The sequence below is a fragment of the Chiloscyllium punctatum genome, chromosome 3 (genome assembly GCF_047496795.1).
Source record: "Chiloscyllium punctatum isolate Juve2018m chromosome 3, sChiPun1.3, whole genome shotgun sequence".
In the NCBI taxonomy this organism is placed as follows: Eukaryota; Metazoa; Chordata; class Chondrichthyes; order Orectolobiformes; family Hemiscylliidae; genus Chiloscyllium; species Chiloscyllium punctatum.
In genome coordinates this window covers 81,004,760-81,026,414 of record NC_092741.1, presented here as the reverse complement: position 1 = coordinate 81,026,414, position 21,655 = coordinate 81,004,760, and the positions used below count along the sequence as shown (strand labels likewise).

The 21,655-nt window shown below is 41.4% G+C and overlaps 1 protein-coding gene across 5 annotated transcripts in view; it reads right to left on the bottom strand.

Annotated features, from left to right (window-relative positions):
• tube1 (tubulin, epsilon 1) overlaps positions 1 to 21,587 on the bottom strand; it is a 41,457-nt gene extending 19,870 nt beyond the window's left edge. For 2 of the 5 annotated variants that reach the window (XM_072555752.1, XM_072555756.1), the window contains exons 1-6: positions 21,433 to 21,587; positions 13,408 to 13,481; positions 12,627 to 12,679; positions 12,296 to 12,356; positions 11,864 to 11,979; positions 5,043 to 5,164 (exon numbers count right to left, since the gene is read on the bottom strand). In XM_072555752.1, coding sequence (XP_072411853.1) covers positions 5,043 to 5,164; positions 11,864 to 11,979; positions 12,296 to 12,356; positions 12,627 to 12,679; positions 13,408 to 13,481; positions 21,433 to 21,457 — 451 coding nt within the window. In that variant the 5' untranslated portion in view covers positions 21,458 to 21,587. Of the gene's footprint in view, positions 1 to 5,042; positions 5,165 to 11,863; positions 11,980 to 12,295; positions 12,357 to 12,626; positions 12,680 to 13,407; positions 13,482 to 19,070; positions 19,175 to 21,432 lie in introns of those variants that run through there. The other 3 variants (XM_072555773.1, XM_072555764.1, XM_072555781.1) reach the window with 3 other exon arrangements.
• Positions 21,588 to 21,655: the final 68 nt, after the last annotated feature.

The following is a 21,655-nucleotide window of genomic DNA, read 5'->3' as shown; positions in this document are numbered from 1 at the left end:
TTTTTTTACTAGAGGCCTGTGACCAGCAGTGTTCCACAGGGATCGGTACTGGGTACACTGTTGATTGTTATTTATACAAATGATTTGGAAGAGAATATATGAAGCATGATTAGTACATTTGCAGAAGACACCAAAGTTGGTGGTATAGTGGACAGTGAAGATGGTTATCCAAGATTACGAAGAGATCCAGATCAATTGGGTCAATGGGCTGAAGAATAGCAGATGATGTTAAATTTGGATAAACTTGAGGTATTGAATATTGTTAAAACAAACAAGGGCAGGACTAATACAGTTAATGGTAGGGCCTTGGCTAGTGTTGTAGAACAGAGACCTAGGAGTCAGGTCCAGAATTCTTTGAAAATTGAGTCACAGGTTAAACAGGGTACTTAAGAAGGTGTTTAGCCTGCTTGTTTTCATTGCTCAGACCTTTCAGTATAGGAGTTGGGAGGTTATGTTGACATAGTACATGGCATTGGTGAGGCCTCTTCTGGAGTACTATGTACATTTCTGGTCACCCTGTTTGAGGAAGGATATTGTTAAACTTCAGAAAAGAGGATTCAGAAAAGATTTACCAAGATGTTGCCTGGAATGGAGGGTTTGAGTTACAAGGAGAGTCTGGATAGGCTGGGACTTTTTTCACTGGAACATAGGAGGTAGAGGGGTGACCTTATAGAGATTTATAAAGTCATGAGGGGCACAGTTAAAATGTTTAAAAGACATTTGGATAAGTACATGGATGGGAAAGATTTGGAGGGATATGGGCCATCTGCAGGCAAGTGGGACTAGTTTAGTTTGGGAACATAGTCAACATGAACTGGTTGGACTGAAGGGTCTGTTTCCATGCTGTATGACTATAATTCGATAGCTTTCTGCTCTCAGAACCTGCTAACTTTGTGTCTACTTCCACGCTTACCACATTTCTGCCTTGCCTTCCCTACTTGCGCTTGCGCCCTCAATCAGAACTCATAGTACTTATGTTTTGCCTTGCTTGCTGGCACAAACAAAGGCAGACAACTTGTCATGCCTGGCAGCAGTCATTAATCAATGGGGTGGAGATGTTACTATACGGCACTATCATGCTACATCAATCTCATGGCAACATCCAGTGTCTGCCAAACATGCAGCAAACAAACTGCTAAGCTTCAACCAAATGACCAGTCTCAAAATTTGAGGGGAGTAGTCCTCAGTCAAATGAGACAACCTTTAGTCAGGAAATGCTAGAACAATTAGTCAAGGGGCATGTCTGCCATCAATCCAGTGGCTTGAACAGTCAGTTGATTGCTTCTGGCAGTTAGGGTGAGGGGTCGGTGTCATTATAGTCTGGCGAATGGGCTACGGTCAGCCCTGTAGGTCCATGGTAACCAGTCAGGGAAGCTGCACAGAAAGTCATCAATTGGAACTGTCTATCCAACTCAGTCAAGGACATGAGCAACTGTCAAACAAGGTAGGGTTATCACATGCCACTGCGGTGGCGTGGAAACCAGGGAACTATATTGTTGGGATTGAAGATACCATTCTGGATGCCAATAGGACAACGATTGTACAATGGACATGAAAGTGCCTGCCAACATGTCCGGAGTGGGCAGGGTAATTATTTAATTTTGTGAGGCAACAATCTTCACTTTTGTGAAATGTGAAACCCTTCAAAGATCAACAGCATTAAATAGACGCCCACATAGTATAGGTGAAAGGCTTGTGTTCACACAATACTGTATGTGAACCTTAGGCATTGATCTACTGTGTGGAGTACAAATCCTGGCTCCAAGCTCTTGACTAACTCCTGCAACATCATAAATCACTCCCACTGGATTGCTGGGATGCACATGCAATGTATTGTAACCTGGAAAGATTTACCTTAATTATCAACATATTAATCACCATATTAACGGTCCCATAGCCCGTTCACTTCACACCTTGGACCATGAAACATCTGATAGCTAAACTGTGCTTTCTTTCTTGTAGTTACAGCTAAAATAACATGAGCTCAAGCAGCTCATGGAAAGTCAATCCATATTTACAAATGTGAGTAAAAATCAAAAGAACTGTGGATGTTGTAAATCAGAGACAAAAACAGAAATTGCAGGATAAGCTCAGCAGGTCTGGCAGTATCAGTGGAGAGAAATCAGAGTTAACATTTTGGGTTGAGGGCGTCTTTGGTTTTGTCTCTGATTTACAAATATGAGAATGTATTTACAATGAAATTTCACCAGCGTGCCCCGAGAAGACAGTCATCTTCCATTGCCTTCCATTATGTCTCTGTATAGTCTCAAGCTCTGAAGCTTGGGTGGATGGAGTCTGCCCTACAACGGAGCCTTGCACACTTGTAGTTTTGGGCAGGTGACCCTAGGGATAGTTGCAGCTCAAAAGCCAAGAACAGAGTCCTGAAAGGAGACTCCATGGCACCCTGTGCGCTCCTTCTCCAGCTCAGTGCCAACAGACATCGCCCTGTCTCTTTGTGGGAAAGCAGTATCTGGAGTGAAGTTACAGTACCCCACCTCATCATCTTGCTGTTGGTGCCAATGGCTAGAGCGATGGAGAGCAGATCTGTGTTTATATTCAGTAGGTACAGAGTGTGCTGTACCTGGCTCGCCACAGCAGATGCCAACAGGTCTATGAAAGCACCAAGGTGCTCGCATACTAAAAGGCAGCAGGGTACCAACACCGGAGGTGTCTCAGTGACTTAGAACCCGAGCCAGTTTGCCCAGTGACTTTGACAAACGGATCTGCTTTGCCTGCTTCAGCTTGTGCCCATGTATAATGTCATTAATTGCCTTCCCTATGCCCAATGCTGAAGAGGTGTCTGACATCTGGCAGTCATAGGAGAGCTAGCAATTTGGGACTTTTCTTCCTCAAACAGCAGCTAAGATGTGGCAGTGATGTGCTCACCAGCATGTGCTCCCAGCTCTAACCTAGCTAAACTATTCACCAGAGGTTAAATATTTGAGGCAGTAGAGGGTGCAATCAGCAGGCTTGGTGGTGCATCCTCTGAAGGATTTGTAGCTTCTTCATCAGAGGTGATGAGGAGATGACCTGTGGGGGTGTCCTCTTGCAGGTGGGTACGGTGCAAATTTGCAGGTATTGCAAAAAAGTGGTAAAACTTCGAGCATGTTAAGAGTACATTGACAGTGATGGTAATCTCATGGGACAGCAGCATTGTAATGGATAAGAGTTCTTATTTGGCTGCCAGGACATTGAGGCTTTAGCATCACGCATGAACTGTCATAGACAGAGCCAGGCAGTGCAAGGATTCTCTTTTTGTAGATGGAGAGGCAAATATAGGGCATCTCACCACTCAGCATGGCCCAGTCTGCCCTGTTGTGGGCCTGAAAAGAGACAAAGGGAGGATTGAGTGAGACAAAATCTTGTTAGCGCTGATACATGTAAAGAAACATTGGTGAGGTGACCTGAGTGAGTGCATGCATCAGCAGCTCAAAACCATGCAGAGTTAGTAGTCTGGGTGTGACTGGGGTTGGTGAGAGAGTGAGTGAGCAATGATGTTGCATGCTATTGTCACAGTGGTAGACCATGAGCTTCAGTGGGTGGTAGGTGCAGTGGCAGAGATAAAGTGAGTGAGAGGTAGCAGAGGTGGGACTTACCCTCATGGACTAGGAAAGTTCATTGACCTTCTTGTAGTATTGTTACACATTAGTCTGCACTGCTGACACCTCACTGACTGTGGTGGTAACTGCGGATTAGGCTCAGAGGGTCTGGAACCATTATCTTCTCAGTTGGTTCGAAAAGAAAAGGATGATCCTCACCTGCAACAATCCATTCACCAGGACCTCCAAGTCCCTGTTGGCAAATTGGAGACCAAGCTTGCCTCTGTCTGTCATTTCTGGGTATTTTTTATGACAAAGCACTCATGCAGGGCAGCTCTGGGCTAAAAGTGCTTGAGCTGGTGCACACCTGCATTTTCGAGATGATCCTGGCCCTGTGAATCTCAAGAGGCCCAGCAACGGCAAGTACATTTGCCTTTGGCAAGACAGAAGATAAAATGAACGGGGTGCCATAGGGGCACGGTGCATAGCTACCAAGAAGAGTTTTAGAGAATAGCATGAGAAATCATGTTAGGGCTCATGGAGAGAAATCCTCAAAGAAACACAAAAAAAAACTGATTTCTGGTGAAATGCAGCCCCATGCCCCCAAGGGAAGTTCAGTGGTGAATTATCAGGCCAATGAAAAGTTATCCTCTGGGTCATGATGCATTGTGGGTTGGCTACAGTGATAAATCGTGGGAGTTCTATGCTTTATTGTTTGAAAACGTCTAGAGCTGTCAGCTAATCTGATTGGTTGGCAGCTCCAGCATCATCAAAGCTCTACAATGATCACTACATGCAGGTTCATTAAGGAAATCCAATTAAATCTGGGGTAAGGAAGTCTGGGTATTTTAAGATGTGAGGGAGTGAGGTTTATAATATATGCATGTAGAAATGAAGGAGTGATGTCTTCTTGAATTGGGGAGCTTGCAATGTAGCTCCCAATTGGCAAAGGAACCTTCTAAAAATAATATTCTCTTCATTCATGCCTTTTTGAAAGGGGAAATAATAGGATTTCCACTCCCACCTGCCTGCCCATGACAAACACTTTCTGGTATATTATCAGGATCAACTGGAATTTAAGTAAGCTTATTTCACTCTTCAAATCCTGCCCCTGAAATCTGCACTTCCAAAAGGCCAAAGATGCTGCATTAATTGATACTTCCTTAAGTAGATATGTGCATTTTTTTCGTATAGATTATCAGGTGAAACAGAACAAAGGCAACTAAATGAAGTTATTAGTATAGAACAGCCATGATCTAACTGAATGGTAGAACAGCATGGAGGGATTAACACCCAACTCTTGTTCCAACATCTTGTATTTGTTGATTAGGTTGAGAACACGTATTTCATTATATAGTCAAACATGGAAATGTTCCCTCTAACCACTTGACTGATTAAGCAAATTGGATAGTTCAAAATTAATAATTTACCTCTAGTTTCTAACAAATTCAAAATAGGAATTGGCAGGGTCTTGAGAAGGCTTTGCGCAGAGATAGTACTCACCTCCACCCATTGAGTGAATTAAAAAAAAGCACTGTAAACAATCACAGTGTTCAGCTGTTTTTCGGATTACGTCTAGAATACGATCACGGTACTGGCAACCATATTGTCTATTTCCAACAGCCCTGAGGAAAAAATTAATCAGAAAATACACATGAAGTGACAGAACTGCATACACTAGTAAAACATAATTGTTTTCCAAGTCTGTCAGATTTTAATTCAAAAATAATTGAGAAAAAGTGTTCCATGAACATCATTACTCTGTGTATATTATTTACCAGCTCTTTTTAGGGCTGATGTTTCCATGCTCCTGGCAATGAAGGAATCAATGTAACACACAAATAATTATTGAGACCGGAAATGAAATCTTAACAGCTATTGATTCCATTCCTACCCAGTTCTTTCAGAAGTATTAACTAGAATAATTAACTTCAAAGTTTCATATTCCAAACCTTTTTTTAAAATGTTTTAACTTTTGGGAAAGCAAATCTTAGCAGGACATATACACTTAATGATAAGGTCCTACGGAGTGTTGCTGAACAAAGAGACATTGGAGTGCAGGTTCATAGCTCCTGGAAAGCGGAGTCGCAGATAGATACAATAGTGAAGAAGGCACTTGGTATGCTTTCCTTTATTGGTGATAGTATAGAGTACAGGAGATGGGAGGTCACGTTACTGCTATACAGGACATTGGTTAGGCCACTGTTGGAATGTTGCATGCAATTCTGGTCTCCTTCCTGTTGGAAAGGTATTGTGAAACTTGAAAGGGTTCAGAAAAGATTTACAAGGATGTTGCCAGTGTGCTGCCCACATCCAATTCGTGAATGATTAAAACACACACGCACACCTGGCAAACTCGAATCTTCTGCCTCTCACCCATGACCTGTGCACATTCACTCACCTTACACTTACCTGTCCTCTAGTTCTCACTTATATTGCACACTCACTCACCCCCTGACCCACACTCACTTTCTCAACCCATTGCTCACTACCTTTCTGTACTCCATTGTCCTTGCACACTCACCCACTGTCTCTCACTCACCTTGCATACTCACTTACCTTTCGCACTTCAGTCACTTTTGTTATTTATTTGTAGGGTCTGAATGTTGTTAGCTAAGACAGCATTCATCCCCCATCTCTAGTTGCCCTTGAGAAAATGTTGGTAAGCTGCCTTCTTGAACTGCAGTAGTCCATGTGCTGTAGGTTGACCCACAATGCCCTTAAGGAGTGAATTCCAGGATTTTGTCCCATCCTTTTGGAATATTGCATTCAATTCTGGTCTCCTTGCTTTAGGAAAGATGTTTTGAAATTTGAAAGGGTTCAGAAAAGATTTACAAGGAGGGTTTGAGATATAGGGAGAGGCTGAATAGGCTGAGGCTATTTTCCCTGGAGCGTCAGAGGCAGATGGGAAAAAGTTAGGACTGCAGATGCTGGAGACCAGAGTTAAAAAATGTGGTGCTGGAAAAATACAGCAGGCCAGGCAGCATCCGAGGAGCAGGGGAATTGACGTTTCGGGCATAAGCCGTTCTTCAGGATTCCTGAAGAAGGGCTTATGCCCGAAACGTTGATTCTCCTGCTCCTCGGATGCTGCCTGGCCTGCTGTGTTTTTCCAGCACCACATTTTTCAATGTCAGAGGCAGATGGGCAACCTTATATAAGTTTATAAAGGCATGAGGGATGTGGATAAGGTGAATAGCCAAGATCTTTCCCCCAGGATATGTGAGTCCAAAACTTAGCGGCCAAGGTTTAAAGGTTCAGAGGAAAGAGTTAAAAGGGTCCTAAGGGGCAACATTTTCACACAGAGGGTGATACATGCATGGAATGAACTGTCACAGGAAGTGATGGAGGCTGGTACAATTACAACATTTACAAGGCATTGGATGGTTATATAAACAGGAAGGGTTTAGAGGGATATGGGTCAAATGCTAGCAAATGGGACTAGATTAATTTAGGATATCTGGTCAGCATGGATGAGTTGGACCAAAGAGTATGTTTTCATACTGTACATCTCCATGACTTTATAACACCAATGTAAGAGTGATGTATTTCCAAGTCAGGATGGTGTATGACTTTAAGGGAAACTTGGAGATGGTGGTGTTCCCATGAAACTGTTGCCCTTTTCCTTTCAGATGGAAGTGGTCATGTCTAAGGATCTTTGGTAAATTGTCACAGTGCCTCTCGTGGATCGTACAGGCTGTCAGCACTGAGAGTCAGTGGTGGAGGAAATAGTAATTTGTGGATGTGATGCCATCAAGTAGATTGCTTTGTTCTGGATGGGTTCAAACTTCTTGAGGGCTGTTGAAGCTGCATTCATCCAGGCAAGTGGTGAGCATTTCATCATGTTCCTACCTTGTGACTTATAGACATTGACAGTCAGGAAGCGAGTTATATTCTGCAAGAGTCTGAGCCCCTGACCTGTTCTTGTAGCCACAGTACTGATATGATGAATCCAGTTCAGTTTCTGCTCAATGGTAACCAATGGTAGTAGGGAGATGTGGTGATGGTCCTACCATTGGGTGTCAAAGGACAACAGTTAGCGCTGATGAAGAGTCATCTAGACTTGAAATATTAGCTTGTGTTCGCTCTCTCCATGGATGCTGACTGACTCACTGTGATGAAGCAGCCGAAGATGTTTGGGCAAGGACAGTACACTAAGGAATACATACAGAGATGCCTTAGAGCTGAGATGATTGACCTCCAATCACCACGACAATCTTCCTTTCTGTCAGGTCTGACTCAAATCGGCAGAAAGCTTTACCCTTATTCACATTGTTTCCAGTTTTGCTAATACCACACTCAGTCAAATTGGCCTTAATGTCAAGTGTAGTCACTTTCACCTCATCTCTTCTGTCCATGTTTGAACGAAGGCTGTAAAGAGGTCAGAAGCTGAGCGACCATGGCAGAACCCAAACCGGGCATCAGTGAGCGGGTTATTGCTCAGCAGATACTGATCGATAGCACCTTCCATCACTTTACAGATGATTGAGAGTAGACTAGGTTGAATTTGTCATGTTTTGTGTATAGGGAACATACATAGTCAATTTTTACATGGTCAGATAGAGATGAGTGTTGTAGCTGGGATTGGAAGAGCTTGGCTAAGGGTGCTGCATGTTCTGGAGCTCAAGTCTTCAGTACTATTGTCAGAATGTTGTTAGTGCCAATCGTCTTTGCAGCATCCAATGGCTCCAAACATTTCATAAAATCACATGGAGTAAATCAAATTGACTGAAGATATACGTATGATGCTGGTGACCAGTGGATGAGGTACAGATAGATTATGCATTCAGCACTTCTGACTAAAGACTGGTGTGAATGCTTCAGCTTTATCTTTTGTACTGACTTGCTCTCTTATTATTGAGAATGGGGATGTTAACGGAGCCTCCTCCTCCACTGAGTTATTTAATTGTCTAAAAACATTCACAACAAGTTGTGGCAGGGCAGCAGAGCTTAAAAGTTGTGGAATTGCTTAGCTCTGTCTCTCACTTGCTACAAATGATGTTTGGCATGCAAGTCGTCCTATTTTGCAGCTTCACCAGGTTGATACCTTATTTTTGGCTATGCCAGGTGTTGTTCTTGGCATTTCTTTCTGCTGGTTTCACTGATCTAAGGCTAATCCTCTGGTTTGGTGGTATTGGTAGAATGGGGAATACAGTGGGCTACAAGGTTGCAGATTGTGATGGATTGGATTTTATTGCTAATAGCCCACGTCCAATCTTCAGTTGTTAAATCTGTTCATTTAACAGGGTGATAGTGCCACACAAACTGACATGTATTTTCAACATTAAGACAGGACTTTGTCTCTGCAAGGACAATGCGGTGGTCCCTTTTACCAATGCGGTCATGGATAAAAGCATCTGAAACAGGCAGATTGATGAGGATAAGGTCATGTTTTTCCCTCACCACCTGCCACAGACCCAATTAGTCTAGCAATGTCCTTTAGGACCCAACCAGCTCAGTCAGTACCGGTGCGGCTAAGCCACGTGTTGGACGTTGTAATCCCCCACCCAGGGTACATCTTTTACATTGTACAGAGTACATTAATCCTTCACCCAGAGTATATTCCTTGACATCCTTAGTTCTTCCTCCAAGTGCTGTTCAATACAGAGGAATATTAATTCACCAGCTTAGCAAGGGCAGGATACAGTAATCAGCAGAAGGTTTCCTTGCTCATGTTTGACCAGATGCCATGACACTTCATGAGGTCTACAGAACAGGTGAGCATGCAAGGTTTGTGAGGGACCCGAGGCCTCTCCACTTCCCTGGCTATCAAGATCTTCAGCCTAATCCATCGCCTTTCAAATTATACTTAACCAAAAATGCAAAATAACATTTTTCCTGAGTTAGTTCTGCTGCTTTACATTTGTTGTTTAAGTTAATGAGTTAATTCTTTGCATTTTCTGTCACTGAGATTCAGGATTACTGCTGTAGCAAATTTCATTTTTTGCAAAATTTTCTCACTGAAAGGCAGAGGAAAGAAAGGCTAAAATGTGCACCCAGTCCATCCTGCCGCACACCCCCATGCAAGAACATTGGACAACCCTGGTCAACAGACAGAAATGTCAGAAGAACTGTGTTAAGTAAAAGGGGAACTAGGGAGAGAATAGGGTCCCTCAAAGATCAGCAAGGCAGCCTCAGGGTGGAGCCGCAGGAGATGGGGGAAGATACTAAACGAGTATTTTGCATCAGTGTTTACTGTGGACAAGGACATGGAAGATATAGAATGTGGGAAATAGATGGTGACATCTTGAAAAATGCCAAATTACAGAGGAGGTGGTGCTAGATGTCTTGAAACACAGAGGATAAATCACCTAATTAGGTGTACCCTTGAACTCTGTGGGAAGCTAGGGAAGTGATTGCTGGGCCCCTTACTGAGATATTTGGATCTTTGATAGTCACAGGTGAGATGCCAGAAGACTGGAGGTTGGTTAACGTGGTACCATACATTTTAAGAAAGGTGGTAAGAAAAAAAACAAGGGACTATTGCCTGACACTGATAGTGGGCAAGTTGTTGGAGGGAATCATGAGGGACAGGATTTACATGTATTTGGAAAGACAAGGACTGATTAAGGATAGTCAGCATGGCTTTATGCATGGGAAAATCATGTCTCACAAACTTGATTGAGTTTTTTGAAGAAGTAACAAAGAGGATTGATGAGGGCAGAGCAGTGGACGTGATCTATATGGACTTCAGTAAGGGGTTTGACAAGGTTCCTCATGGGAGACTGGTTAGTAAGGTTAGACCTCATGGTATACAGGGAGAACTAGCCATTTGGACACAGAACTGGCTCAAAGATAGAAGACACAGAGTGATGGTTGGGGGGTTGCTTTTCAGATTGGAGGCCTGTGACTAATGGAGTGCCCCAAGGATTGGTGCTAGGTCCACTACTTTTCATCATTTATATAAATGATTTAGATGTGATTTAGAGGTATAGTTAGTAAGTTTGCAGATGACATCAAAATTGGAAGTATAATAGGCAGAGAAGAAAGTTACCTCAGAATACAATGGGTTCTTGATCAGATGAACCAAAAGGCAGATGGAGTTTAATTTAGATAAATGCTGCATTTTGAAAAAGCAAATCAGAGCAGGACTTATACACTTAACGGTAAGGTCCTAGGGAGTGTCACTGAACAAAAAGACCTTGGAGTGCAGGTTCATAGTTCCTTGAAAGTGAGTCTAAGGCAGATAAGATAGTGAAGAAGGTGTTTGGTATGCTTTCCTTTATTGGTCACATTATTGAGTCTAGGAGTTGGGAGGTCATGGTGCAGTTGTACAGGATATTGATTAGGCCACTTTTGGAACATTGTACGCAATTCTGGTCTCCTTCCTATCGGAAGGATGTTGTGAAACTTGAAACGATTTTGAAAAGATATACAAGGATATTGCCAGGGTTGGAGGATTTGAGCAAAGGGAGAGACTGAATAGGCTGGGGCTGTTTTCCCTGGAGCGTCGGAGGCTGAGGGGTGACCTTTTAGAGGTTTATAAAATAATTGGGGAAATGAATAGGATAAATAGACAAAGTCTTTTCCCTGAGATTGGGGAGTCCAGAACTAGAGGGCATGGGTTTAGGGTGAGAGGGAAAAGATATAAAAGGGACCTAAGGGGCAACTTGCTCATGCAGAGCGTGGTACATGTATGGAATGAGCTGCCAGATGAAGTGGCGGAGGCTAGTACAATTGGAGCATTTAAAAAGGCATCTGGATGGGTATATGAATAGGAAGGGTTGAGAGAGATATGGGCCAGGTGCTGGCAAATGGGACTAGATTAGGTTAGGATATTTGGTTGGCATGGATGAGTTGGATCAAAGGGTCTGTTTCTGTGCTGCACATCTCTATGACTCTAAATATGTTAAATAATACGTACAAAAATTAACTAGAACAGGTTCTTCCATAGTAGTGGTAAGGACCAGTTGGAGCAGCTGTTCAATCATTCCTACAGGCTCTCAGAACACTCCTTATTCCAATCTCACAGACTTGCACCTCTCCCAGCCACCTCACAGTTAACAATACAACAATTTTCAAGCCTCAAACTGGAGTCACAGTGGGAAAAGGTTTGGTAAATACTGATCTAGAATATTATTGTTTTATGGTAGATAAGACCAAGACTACAACTATGTTCAGCTAAGTAAGAAATAAACTTAATATTGACAATCAACCAAAAAAAAACTAACTTAAACAATTACAATGTACATAATATAGACAAAAACATTTGGAGTGTATCAAATGTAGTTAGATGCTAAGCTGGTGGATTTACAAAATAGATTGACTGGATATGGAGGGTCCAATCGTCTTTAGCCATCATTTATCTATTCATTAGGTTTTCTTACCAATTATTACCAGAACCAGATACGTCAGTTATAAGTTGTTTACTGTCAAAAACGTCCCTCAATGGACCCTGAAGTAATTCATTAACGACACCTTCCTCCATGTCAATGAGTACTGCCTAAAAGATGAAAATATGTACTTACCAGAAGTTCAACTTTCACATTAATATTTATATCATTAACATTAATATCAGAACCAACGATTTGCATACATTAAATTAATTTAGAACACATGAAACCATAACAAATAGATGATGTAAAGTTGAAAATTATAAAACAAAGTAAACCAGATCATTGCCAGAACGTTCATTTGTCTATTTATCCCATCATTTTCCTGCATAAAGTGAATCTTCCAACAAGAAATGCTTACAGTCAATAGACAATTACTACTTCAACGACAAGTTATAATTGTACATGATAAGTAAAGATCTTTACCCGAGCTTTAAGAGATCGAATTTTTCCTTTATGAAGATTTGTATCATCTCCATTAGTAGATCTACGAAATAATGAATTCATAAAAAGAGGTGATTGGGACTGTTTTTGAAATAATTAAGCAAAGAAAATTACATCAGAAAAATGTTACTGCCGATCTATTCCTTTCCACTACTTGAAAAAGTTTTAATTTGCAACATTTATAATTATCATTTTTACTATGCCATCAGTCAGCATCATTTCAAATTTATTGTCAATTCTCAAGGAAGGAAAATGTTCTGTTCTTTACAATATTTTCAATTTCAATAGATTCATGTACAACTAAATTCCTTACCTTGTATCCACATTTCTAAAGAAGTTACCAAGTGCTTCATCATAGATGCCTTTCTAAATTAGAAACAGAATTAATCAATTTACTCTTTCAAAAACTGTACAATGATAATGGCAAAGACTCAGTGGTAAGCACTGCTGCCTCACAGTGCCAGGGACCCAGGTTTGATTCCTGCCTTGCGTGACTGTCTGTGTGGAGTTTGCACATTCTCCCAGTGTCTGCGTGGGTTTCCTACAGATGCTCCAGTTTCCTCCGACAGTCCAAAGATGCATAGGTTAGGTGAATTGGCCATGCTAAATTGCCCATGGTGTTAGGTGCGTTAGTCAGGGGTAAATATAGGGAAGGGGAATTTGTCTGGATGGGTTACTCTTCGGAGGGTTGGTGTGGACTTGTTGGACCAAATGGCCTGTTTTCATACTGTAGGGAATCTAATCAGCTATTGTAAAATCTAACCAATTCCTTTATCCAAGTAATAAAAGCACCTATATAAGATACAAGTAATCAAGTCAAAAAGAATATGTACTTAATTTGTCGAAAACTCTTAAGGGGAGTGGAACAAGTCACTTTTACTTTATTAATTAGCAAGCTATGAAATCATGCCAGTTGTTGAAAGCTTTCTGTACTTTGCGTATACAATATTCCTGACTAATATTTTCTTCCACCACTCCAGATGTCATTTAATCACATCTGAGTATAGTCTCATGGGTTGTAGGTGTTAAGTGATGTCTAAATATATTTCTATTTCCACTTGGAAAAAAAATCATAAGTATCACTGCTTATTTACCTTATTTACATTTGCATGCTCTCGTAAAACCAAGTCCCAGAATCTGCAGCCAACTTGATTGCCACATTGGCCCACTGGCAAGAGTGAAAATATGAAATTATTGTTTGCAAAAATATGAATACCACCAATATATACCTTTCTGATTCTATGTTTTGGGACTTATTCAGAAGTAGTGGGGGGTGGCAGGGGGGGAGGTAAGCGGGGAGAGCGCCGAGAATTAGTTCCTTACACACGAATTTCAGGTATTAAGTAATATACCATACTTGCAGTGAATTTCGTGTCTATATTACATTTGTTATGCCATTAAGTTGATTAAAGCTGCAATCCAATATGACTCATATGCTCCAAGTTCAGGAGATATCCAAGTACTGGGAACATTTCTCATTAGGTGTGCTTAGTGTTAAACATTCTAATTGTGGCAAGACACAGAGTGTCATTGCATACACTGGCATGTGACAAAACAAGATTCAATTACAAATAATTTTAGAATTTGCAAACACACTCAGCTGTAGTCAATTGCACGTCTGTTGTCCAACAAATAATAACCAATAAAATTAACAATATCCTTCAGTGTATACTTATTATTTTGTACAAGAGGCATAATGTCCTGTTGGACATTAGTCACTTATTTCAATAAGAAACAATCCTTTCAGAGAAAAATAATAAATAAAATGAATCATTAGTATTTGCAACTTCAATGACCTTCTGAAAAGAAAGGGGTGGCATGGTGGCTCAGTGGTTAGCACTGTTGCCTCACAGCACCAGAAACCTGGGTTCAATTCCCACCTCGGGCAACTGTCTGTGTGGAGTTTGCACATTCTCCCAGTGTCTGCATGGATTTCCTCCAGGTGTTCCGGTTTCCTCCTACAGTCCAAAGATATGCAGGTCAGGTGACTTGTCTATGCTAAATTGCCCGTGGTGTTAGGTGGATTAGTCAGGGGTAAATATAGGGGGGTGGGTTTCTCTTTGGAGGGTCGGTGTGGACTTGTTAGGCTGAAAGGCCTGTTTCCAGACTGTAGGGAATCTAATCAAGAAAATGAATTAGATCACTGAGGTGTGTTCAAATTGTTTGCTTTTCTTTCAAGCCCTACTGCACACCTGGGTGACCTCAGAATGAAATCATGTAGCTCCCAAAAGACTGAAAGAAATTTTCCCAGATTGTTCTGCACAAATGAAAGCAATTGAATACATCTTAATTAATTCATTCACTCAGAAGCACTTACTCATATCATTAAATTTATGTTTTACTACATTGATTGCATGCTGTTCTCCCATTGTTAATTTTAAAGTCATAATGCCAATTTGTGTTTTTCATATAATTCATTATCTTATATGTATCTTCAAGACCAATCCTCCGACACGTAAGAAGCCCAAATCTCTTCAAAACTACCCATATGATTCTGACTCCTAACACTCAGGGCTGAATTTTGAATTGCCATGGTGAGAGATGTGGATGTAGCACTGGATCTGCCATCTCTGGGACAATTTGGAATTTTCAAAGGGTCTAATGGAGGAACCTGCTCACCAGCAATTAATGGACCCCAACCTACCTAATGAGCTTGTTAAGAGGCCTGTATGAGAGAGAATGTAATTTAAATCTTCCAGATGAACCCAAATAATTTGGTGCAATTTAGTGCACAAATGTAGAGGTTATTATAAAATAAAGCAAAATAAAATGTTTCCGTCTGTGCTTTTGTATGAAATTTAAGAGTCAATTGTCACTGGGTAAAGTGGCAGATGGAGTTTTAGATAAATGCAAGGTGCTGTGTTTTGGAAAAGCAAATCAGAGCAGGACTTATACATTTAATGGTAAGGTCCAATGGAGTGTTGCTGAACAGAGACCTTGGAGTGCAAGTTCATAATTCCTTGAAAGTAGAGTTGGTGGTAGATTGGATAGTAAAGAAGGTGGTTGGTATGCTTTCCGTTATTGGTCAGAACATTTAGAGTTGGGAGGCCATGTTGCAGTTGTACAGGACATTAGTTAGGCCTTTTTTGGAATATTGCTTGCAATTCTGGTCTCCTTCCTATTGGAAGGATGTTGTGAAACTTGAAAGGTTTCAGAAAAGATTGACTAGGACGTTGCCAGGCTTGGAGGATATGGGCTAGAGGGAGAGGCTGAATAAGTTGGGCTGATTTCCCTAGAGTGTCAGAGGCTGAGGGGTCACCTTATAGAATTTTATAAGGTTATGAGGTCGACGGATAGGATAAATATACAGTCTTTTCTCTGGGGTGGGGGAGTTCAGAACTAGAAGGCATGGGTTTAAGGAGAGAGACAGAAGATATAAAGGGCAACATTTTCACACATGATGGTCTGTGTATGGAATGAACTGCCAAAGAAAATGTTAGAGGCTGGTACAATTACCACATTTAAAAGGCATTTGATTTGGATACAGAACTGGCTCAAAGGTAGAAGACCTGGTGATGGAGGGTTGTTTTTCAGACTGGAGGCCTGTGACCAGTGGAGGGCCACAAGGATCGGTGCTGGGTCCTCTACTTTTTGTCATTTACATAAATGATTTGGATGCGAGCATAAAAGGTACAGTTAGTACGTTTGCAGATGACACCAAAATCAGAGGTGTAATGGACAGCAAAGGGAGTTACCTCAGATTACAACAGGATCTTGACCAGATGGGCCAATGGGCTGAGAAGTGGCAGATGGAATTTAATTCCGATAAATGAGAGGTGCTGCATTTTGGGAAAGCAAATCTTAGCAGGACTTATACACTCAACGGTAAGGTCCTAGGGAGTGTTGCTGAACAAAGAGACCTTGGAGTGCAGGTTCATAGCTCCTTGAAAGTGGAGTTGCAGGTAGATAGGATAGTGAAGGTGGCGTTTGGTATGCTTTCCTTGGTCAGAGTATTGAGTACAGGAGTTGGGAGGTCATGTTGCGGCTGTACAGGACATTGGTTTGGCCACTGTTGGAATATTGCGTGCAATTCTGGTCTCCTTCCTAGCAGAACGATGTTGTGAAACTTGAAAGGATTCAGAAAAGATTTACAAGGATGTTGCCAGGGTTGGAGGATTTGAGCTATAAGGAGAGGCTGAATAGGCTGGGACTGTTTTCCCTGGAGTGTCGGAGGTTGAGGGGTGACTTTATAGAGGTTTACAAAATTATGAAGGGCATGGATAGGATAAATAGACAAAGTCTTTTCCGTGGGGTCAGGGAGTCCAGAACTAGAGGGCATAGGTTTAGGGTGAGGGTGGAAAGATGTAAGAGATACCTAAAGGGCAACTTGTTAACACAGAGAGTGGTACAAGTATCGAATGAGCTGCCAGAGGAAGTGGTGGAGGCTGGTACAATTAAAATATTTAAGAGGCATTTGGATGGATATATGAATAGGAAGGTTTGAGGGATATGGGCAGGGTGCTGGCAGGTGGGACTAGATTGTGTTGGGATATGTGGTCGGCATTGACGGGTTGGACCAAAGGGTCTGTGTCCAAGCTGTACATCTTTATGACTCTATGATAATATGAGCAGGAAGGGTTTAGAGGGATGCAGGCCAATTGCTGGCAAATGGGACTAGATTAGGTTCGGATATCTGGTTGGCATGAATGAGTTGGACTGAAGGGTCTGTTTCCATGCTGTACATCTCTATGAATTCTGTACCTTGACTTGGTGTGCATGGCAAATTTGTATTAGTTTTATCGTCCTGACTCTCAGGAATACGCAGGCGGGTTCTAGCTTCTAGCAGTGCCAATAATTTAATGCTAAACCTGCCCCTCTCCAAAAATCAGTACTTGCTCACTTCAGTACTGCTTTCAAAACTTGAGGGTTTTTTTTTCATAATTGGAATTGGGCATATCACGTTTAGTGGCATCATACCAAACGCACAAAGTTATGTCTGTGAAAATCTGAAACAATCAGACATTTTACTTCCAAAAATACCATGTCTGAGAAAGGATACGACAATACAGCACCCTCTAACAGAGGTCTCGGAAGCCTGGGGTTAGGCTGAAGATTGAGAACAAAAGATACCCTGCATCCCCGGAGAAGCAGGAAGGGGAGAAGTAGGATCAGGCTTCTGGGAGGTAGGTCTACAGATCTCAACCATGTCTCTTTTCTACCTTCCTAATTAAATGTGGGTAGCCTTTTGCCAACCTATTTTCCCAGTTTCTTTCATAATGATGACGACTTTTTCTGTTTTAACAGTGTGGGATAAATATCATCTGTCTCTATCATTAAAATACAATACCTTATCACAAATTTGACATTGAAGAAAACTGCTTTTCTGGCCCTGGAGCAAATACAGGCATGAGAGGTATTGGGAGACCCAATCCTCTTTACTCCACAGTTATCTCCCAAAGCTCACAATCACCTTCAACAATCATCCCTCAATATGTAAAGATTACCATCTTGTCTCACCACCTTGCCTTCTGTATCCCATCACTGTTTCCACTCCATATATTTTGCTGTTCAATACTGTGCTCCCTCTCTGTATCTCACAGACCCTACCATATGAAGACACCATCTGTAGTCAGCCAGAAGTTAAGAGTGGAATAAAATTGAGAGAAAATATGCACAATGCTGCAAAAAGCAATTGTATGCCAAGAGATTAGGAAAACATTAGAATCCAACAAAAGAGTACTACAAAAGTATAAACAGGGAGAGACTGGAGAAAGAGATAAAACTAGTGGCAAGAATTAAAGCAGTGTATATAAAAAAGATAGAGCATATCTAAAGTCAGCTTTGTCTGCTCAGAGACAAGGGTATTAATAACAGGGAAAAACAAAACAACAGAAATTTTGAACAAGTAATTTTATAGAATCACTACAGTGAGGAAGCAGGTCATTTGGCCCAACAAGTCCATTCTGAAGAGCACCCTCTTAGATCCACCCAGCTACCCTAGCCCTGTAAACCTGAATTTCCCATGACTAAATAAACCAACTTGCACAGCCCTGGACACTACGGGCAATTTAGCATAGCCAATCCACCTAACCTGCACAGTTTTGGATTGTGGGAGGAAACCCACACAGATACAGAAGAATGTGCAAACTCCACTGAGTTGCTGAGGGTGGAATTGAACCTGGGTCCCTGGCACCGTGAGGCAGCAGTGCTAATTGATAAGGCACTCTGTCACACCTATTTATATTTGTCTTCAGATTAGAAGACATAAAAAAAGTCCCAAGGGAGAGGCAAAAGGGAGTGAGAAACACAAAATAATCAGAAGAGACAAAATATGGGAAAATAAGTAACAAATGTACAAAATCAAAAGAGCTCAGTTGACCAAGTGCATTCCATGTTAACTAAATAACTGAAGGCAGGGTCCTTTTGTGTATACATTTTACCAACGCTCTGAAACAACTTTGGTTATATTTGAAAATATGCTATTTTAGATTTCCCCCACACATTGCAGAAATCAATAAGTGTGAAAATTCTGGTCAGTTCAGTGATTTCGAATTCATTGCACTCCAAAAGGAATTTCAAGAAGGCATTGCATGAGAATGGGGGAAGGGAGTAGAAGAGGTTAAAGCGAAGAGTGTAGCTTATATGGATCAGGAACAGGAGTAGGCCATTCAACCCCTATAACACTGTTCAGAGAGATCACGGCTGACCTGGTTGGAACTGAAATCCACAGTCCGATCTGCCCAATAACACTTCAACCTCTTTCTATGCAAGAATCTACTTCTGCCTTAAAAATGTTTAAGGACTCTTCATCCATCACCTTTATAGGGAAAGTTCCAGTTCCAGGGTAAGGTAGCTGGGTGGATCTAAAAGGGTGCTCTTCAGAATGGACTCGATGGGCCGAACGGCCTGTTTCCTCACTGTAGTGATTCTATGGAATAACTTGTTCATAATTTTTGGAGAAAAAGAAAATTACCTAATCCCTGTTTTAAATGGGTAACCCCTGATTTTTAAACAGTGATCTCTAGTTCTAGATTCTCCTAGAAGAGAATCTAGGAGATTCTTCAAATCTACCCTTTCAAGATTCTGTGTTTCAATCAAGTTGCTTCTTACTCTTCTAAATGTCAGCAGGTACAAGTCTGGCGTTTGTTCAATCTCTCTTCAGAAGACAACTTGTGGAGTCCAGGTATTCATCTAGCAAACCTTTCTGATCTGCATGCAATGCATTATACCTTTTCTTAAATAAAGGTGACCAATACAGTATGCAGGAATCCAGATGGCATGTCATGACAGTCCTTTACAACTGAGTATAATGATGCTATTTCTGTACTCAATTCCTCTAGCGATAAATGACAGCATTCTATCAGCTTTCCTAATTACTTGGAATACCTGTATACTAAATTTCTGTGATTTATACATTAGAATGTCCAGATCTGTCTGCATCTCAGAGCTCTGAAATATCTCATCATTTATATACTATGGTTTTTTTTCTGTCAAAATGTACAACTTCACATTTTCTCACATTATATCCCAATTGCCACATCTTTGCCCACTCACTTTACCTATCAATATATTTTTGTAATGCCCTGGTGTTTTCTTCAAAACTTGCCTTTGAATTCTCATCAAGTTTGACAACCATGCGTTCTGACTTTCATCTAAGTTGTTGTAATTAATAGTTGAGGCCTCCCAACATCTAACCCTGTGGCACATCACTCATTAAAGATTTTTTTTTAGGTTGACGATATGTAAAAGATCAACTTAACTCTACATTCTGTTTCCTGTTAACCAGCTAATCTTCTATGTATGCTAAAATAGTCCCCCCTAAATTATGAGCTTTAGATTTTTGCAATAACCCTTAACATGGCACCTTATCAAATACTTTCTGGAAATTGCAAGTACAATACAATACTGGTTCCCTTTGCAGTCACAAAACCTGTTTGCTCCTCGAAACATTCCAATCGATTGGTCAAACATGATTTCCCTTTCACATAACTATGCTGATTTTCCTCAATTTTTTGAAGTTATAACTTCTTTACTAATAGTTTTTCATTTTTCAGTATGATGGTTGTTAAACTAATTGGCTTATATGTTCCTACTTTCTACCCCACTCAATTTTTGAATGAAGAAGTGACATTTATCATCCTTCAAATTAAAGCACGATGCTAAAATCAAGAGTGTTTTAGAACATTAAAACCAATACATTACCTACCTCACTAGCCACTCTTAAACCCCTGGGATGAAGTCCATCTAGACACAGGCACTTATCAGTCCGCAGCACCAACAGTTTACTTACTACTACCTCTGGTGACTGTAATTTTCTGCAGTACCTCTCCCTTCCAATTTACTGATTTAGCAATGCTTCTGGAATGTTACTTGTATCCTTTATCATGAAGTTAGATACAAAATACCTGTTAATTCATCTGGCAGTTTCTTATTTTTCATTATAAATCTCCCAGTCTCACTAACTAGAGGACCAATAGTCACTTTGTCAACACTGTTAAAATATTTACAGAAACTCTTGCTTTTTGTATTTTGTACTTCTGGCTAGTTTTCTCTTGTACAATCCGTTTTTAGTCATTCCTTGATGCTTTTTATATTCTGTCTAATGTTCTGACCTTTCTTTTTACAATGATGTGAATTTCTAGTTTGGATTAATAGAATCGTTAACATTCCTAGTCAACCACAGGTCACAGATGTTTACTGTTCTTTCTCGTTGCTAGCATCTATTCTATGATAGCCCCTGCTATCTGGATTGACCTATATATTAATCAAATTTCCCAAATCATTTCAGGCAGCTATGTTTTCATTCCCTCATAATTGCTCATGGGGAAAACAGAGCCGCCTGAAATTGGTCGGAGGGGAAATTGTGAAGACAAGGAGGGCACATAGTGCCAGGTGAAGTGAACTGGCAAGTTATGTTAAAGGACAGGTCGATTAGAGATGCAGAGAATCACTGGCGGCAACTTGCAGGTTTCAGCGTTAACGCTGTATGTGGGCTAACTGTAGCGGCGTGTCCATAGCTCTGAACCAGGAGACCCAGGTTCATCTCCCATCTGCTCCAGAGATGGGTGAGGAAAACAGCCGGCCTGCAGGCACCGCAGGAGTCGGCCCTCAGCTTCACCGTGAGCTCAAGAGGTGCAAGGTAAGGGAGAGGGACGCCATGTCGAAGTTCAGCCGCTTACCTTGGACAAGGACGGATTGGGTCATCTCTTCCCCGCAACCCCCGTCTCGCGCGCAAGCGCCCGGTCCCAGGTTGCTATGGTTTCCGGGGAGTTGTTTTTGCCGCCGCTGGTCAGTTTCGCGCGCCGTTGCCTCAAGGGGACGTTACTGACGCGCTACGTCACGTTCTCGTGGAAACGATCCGCCTGTAGGGGCGGGGTCACGAGTGCGACGTCAGCCCCTGCA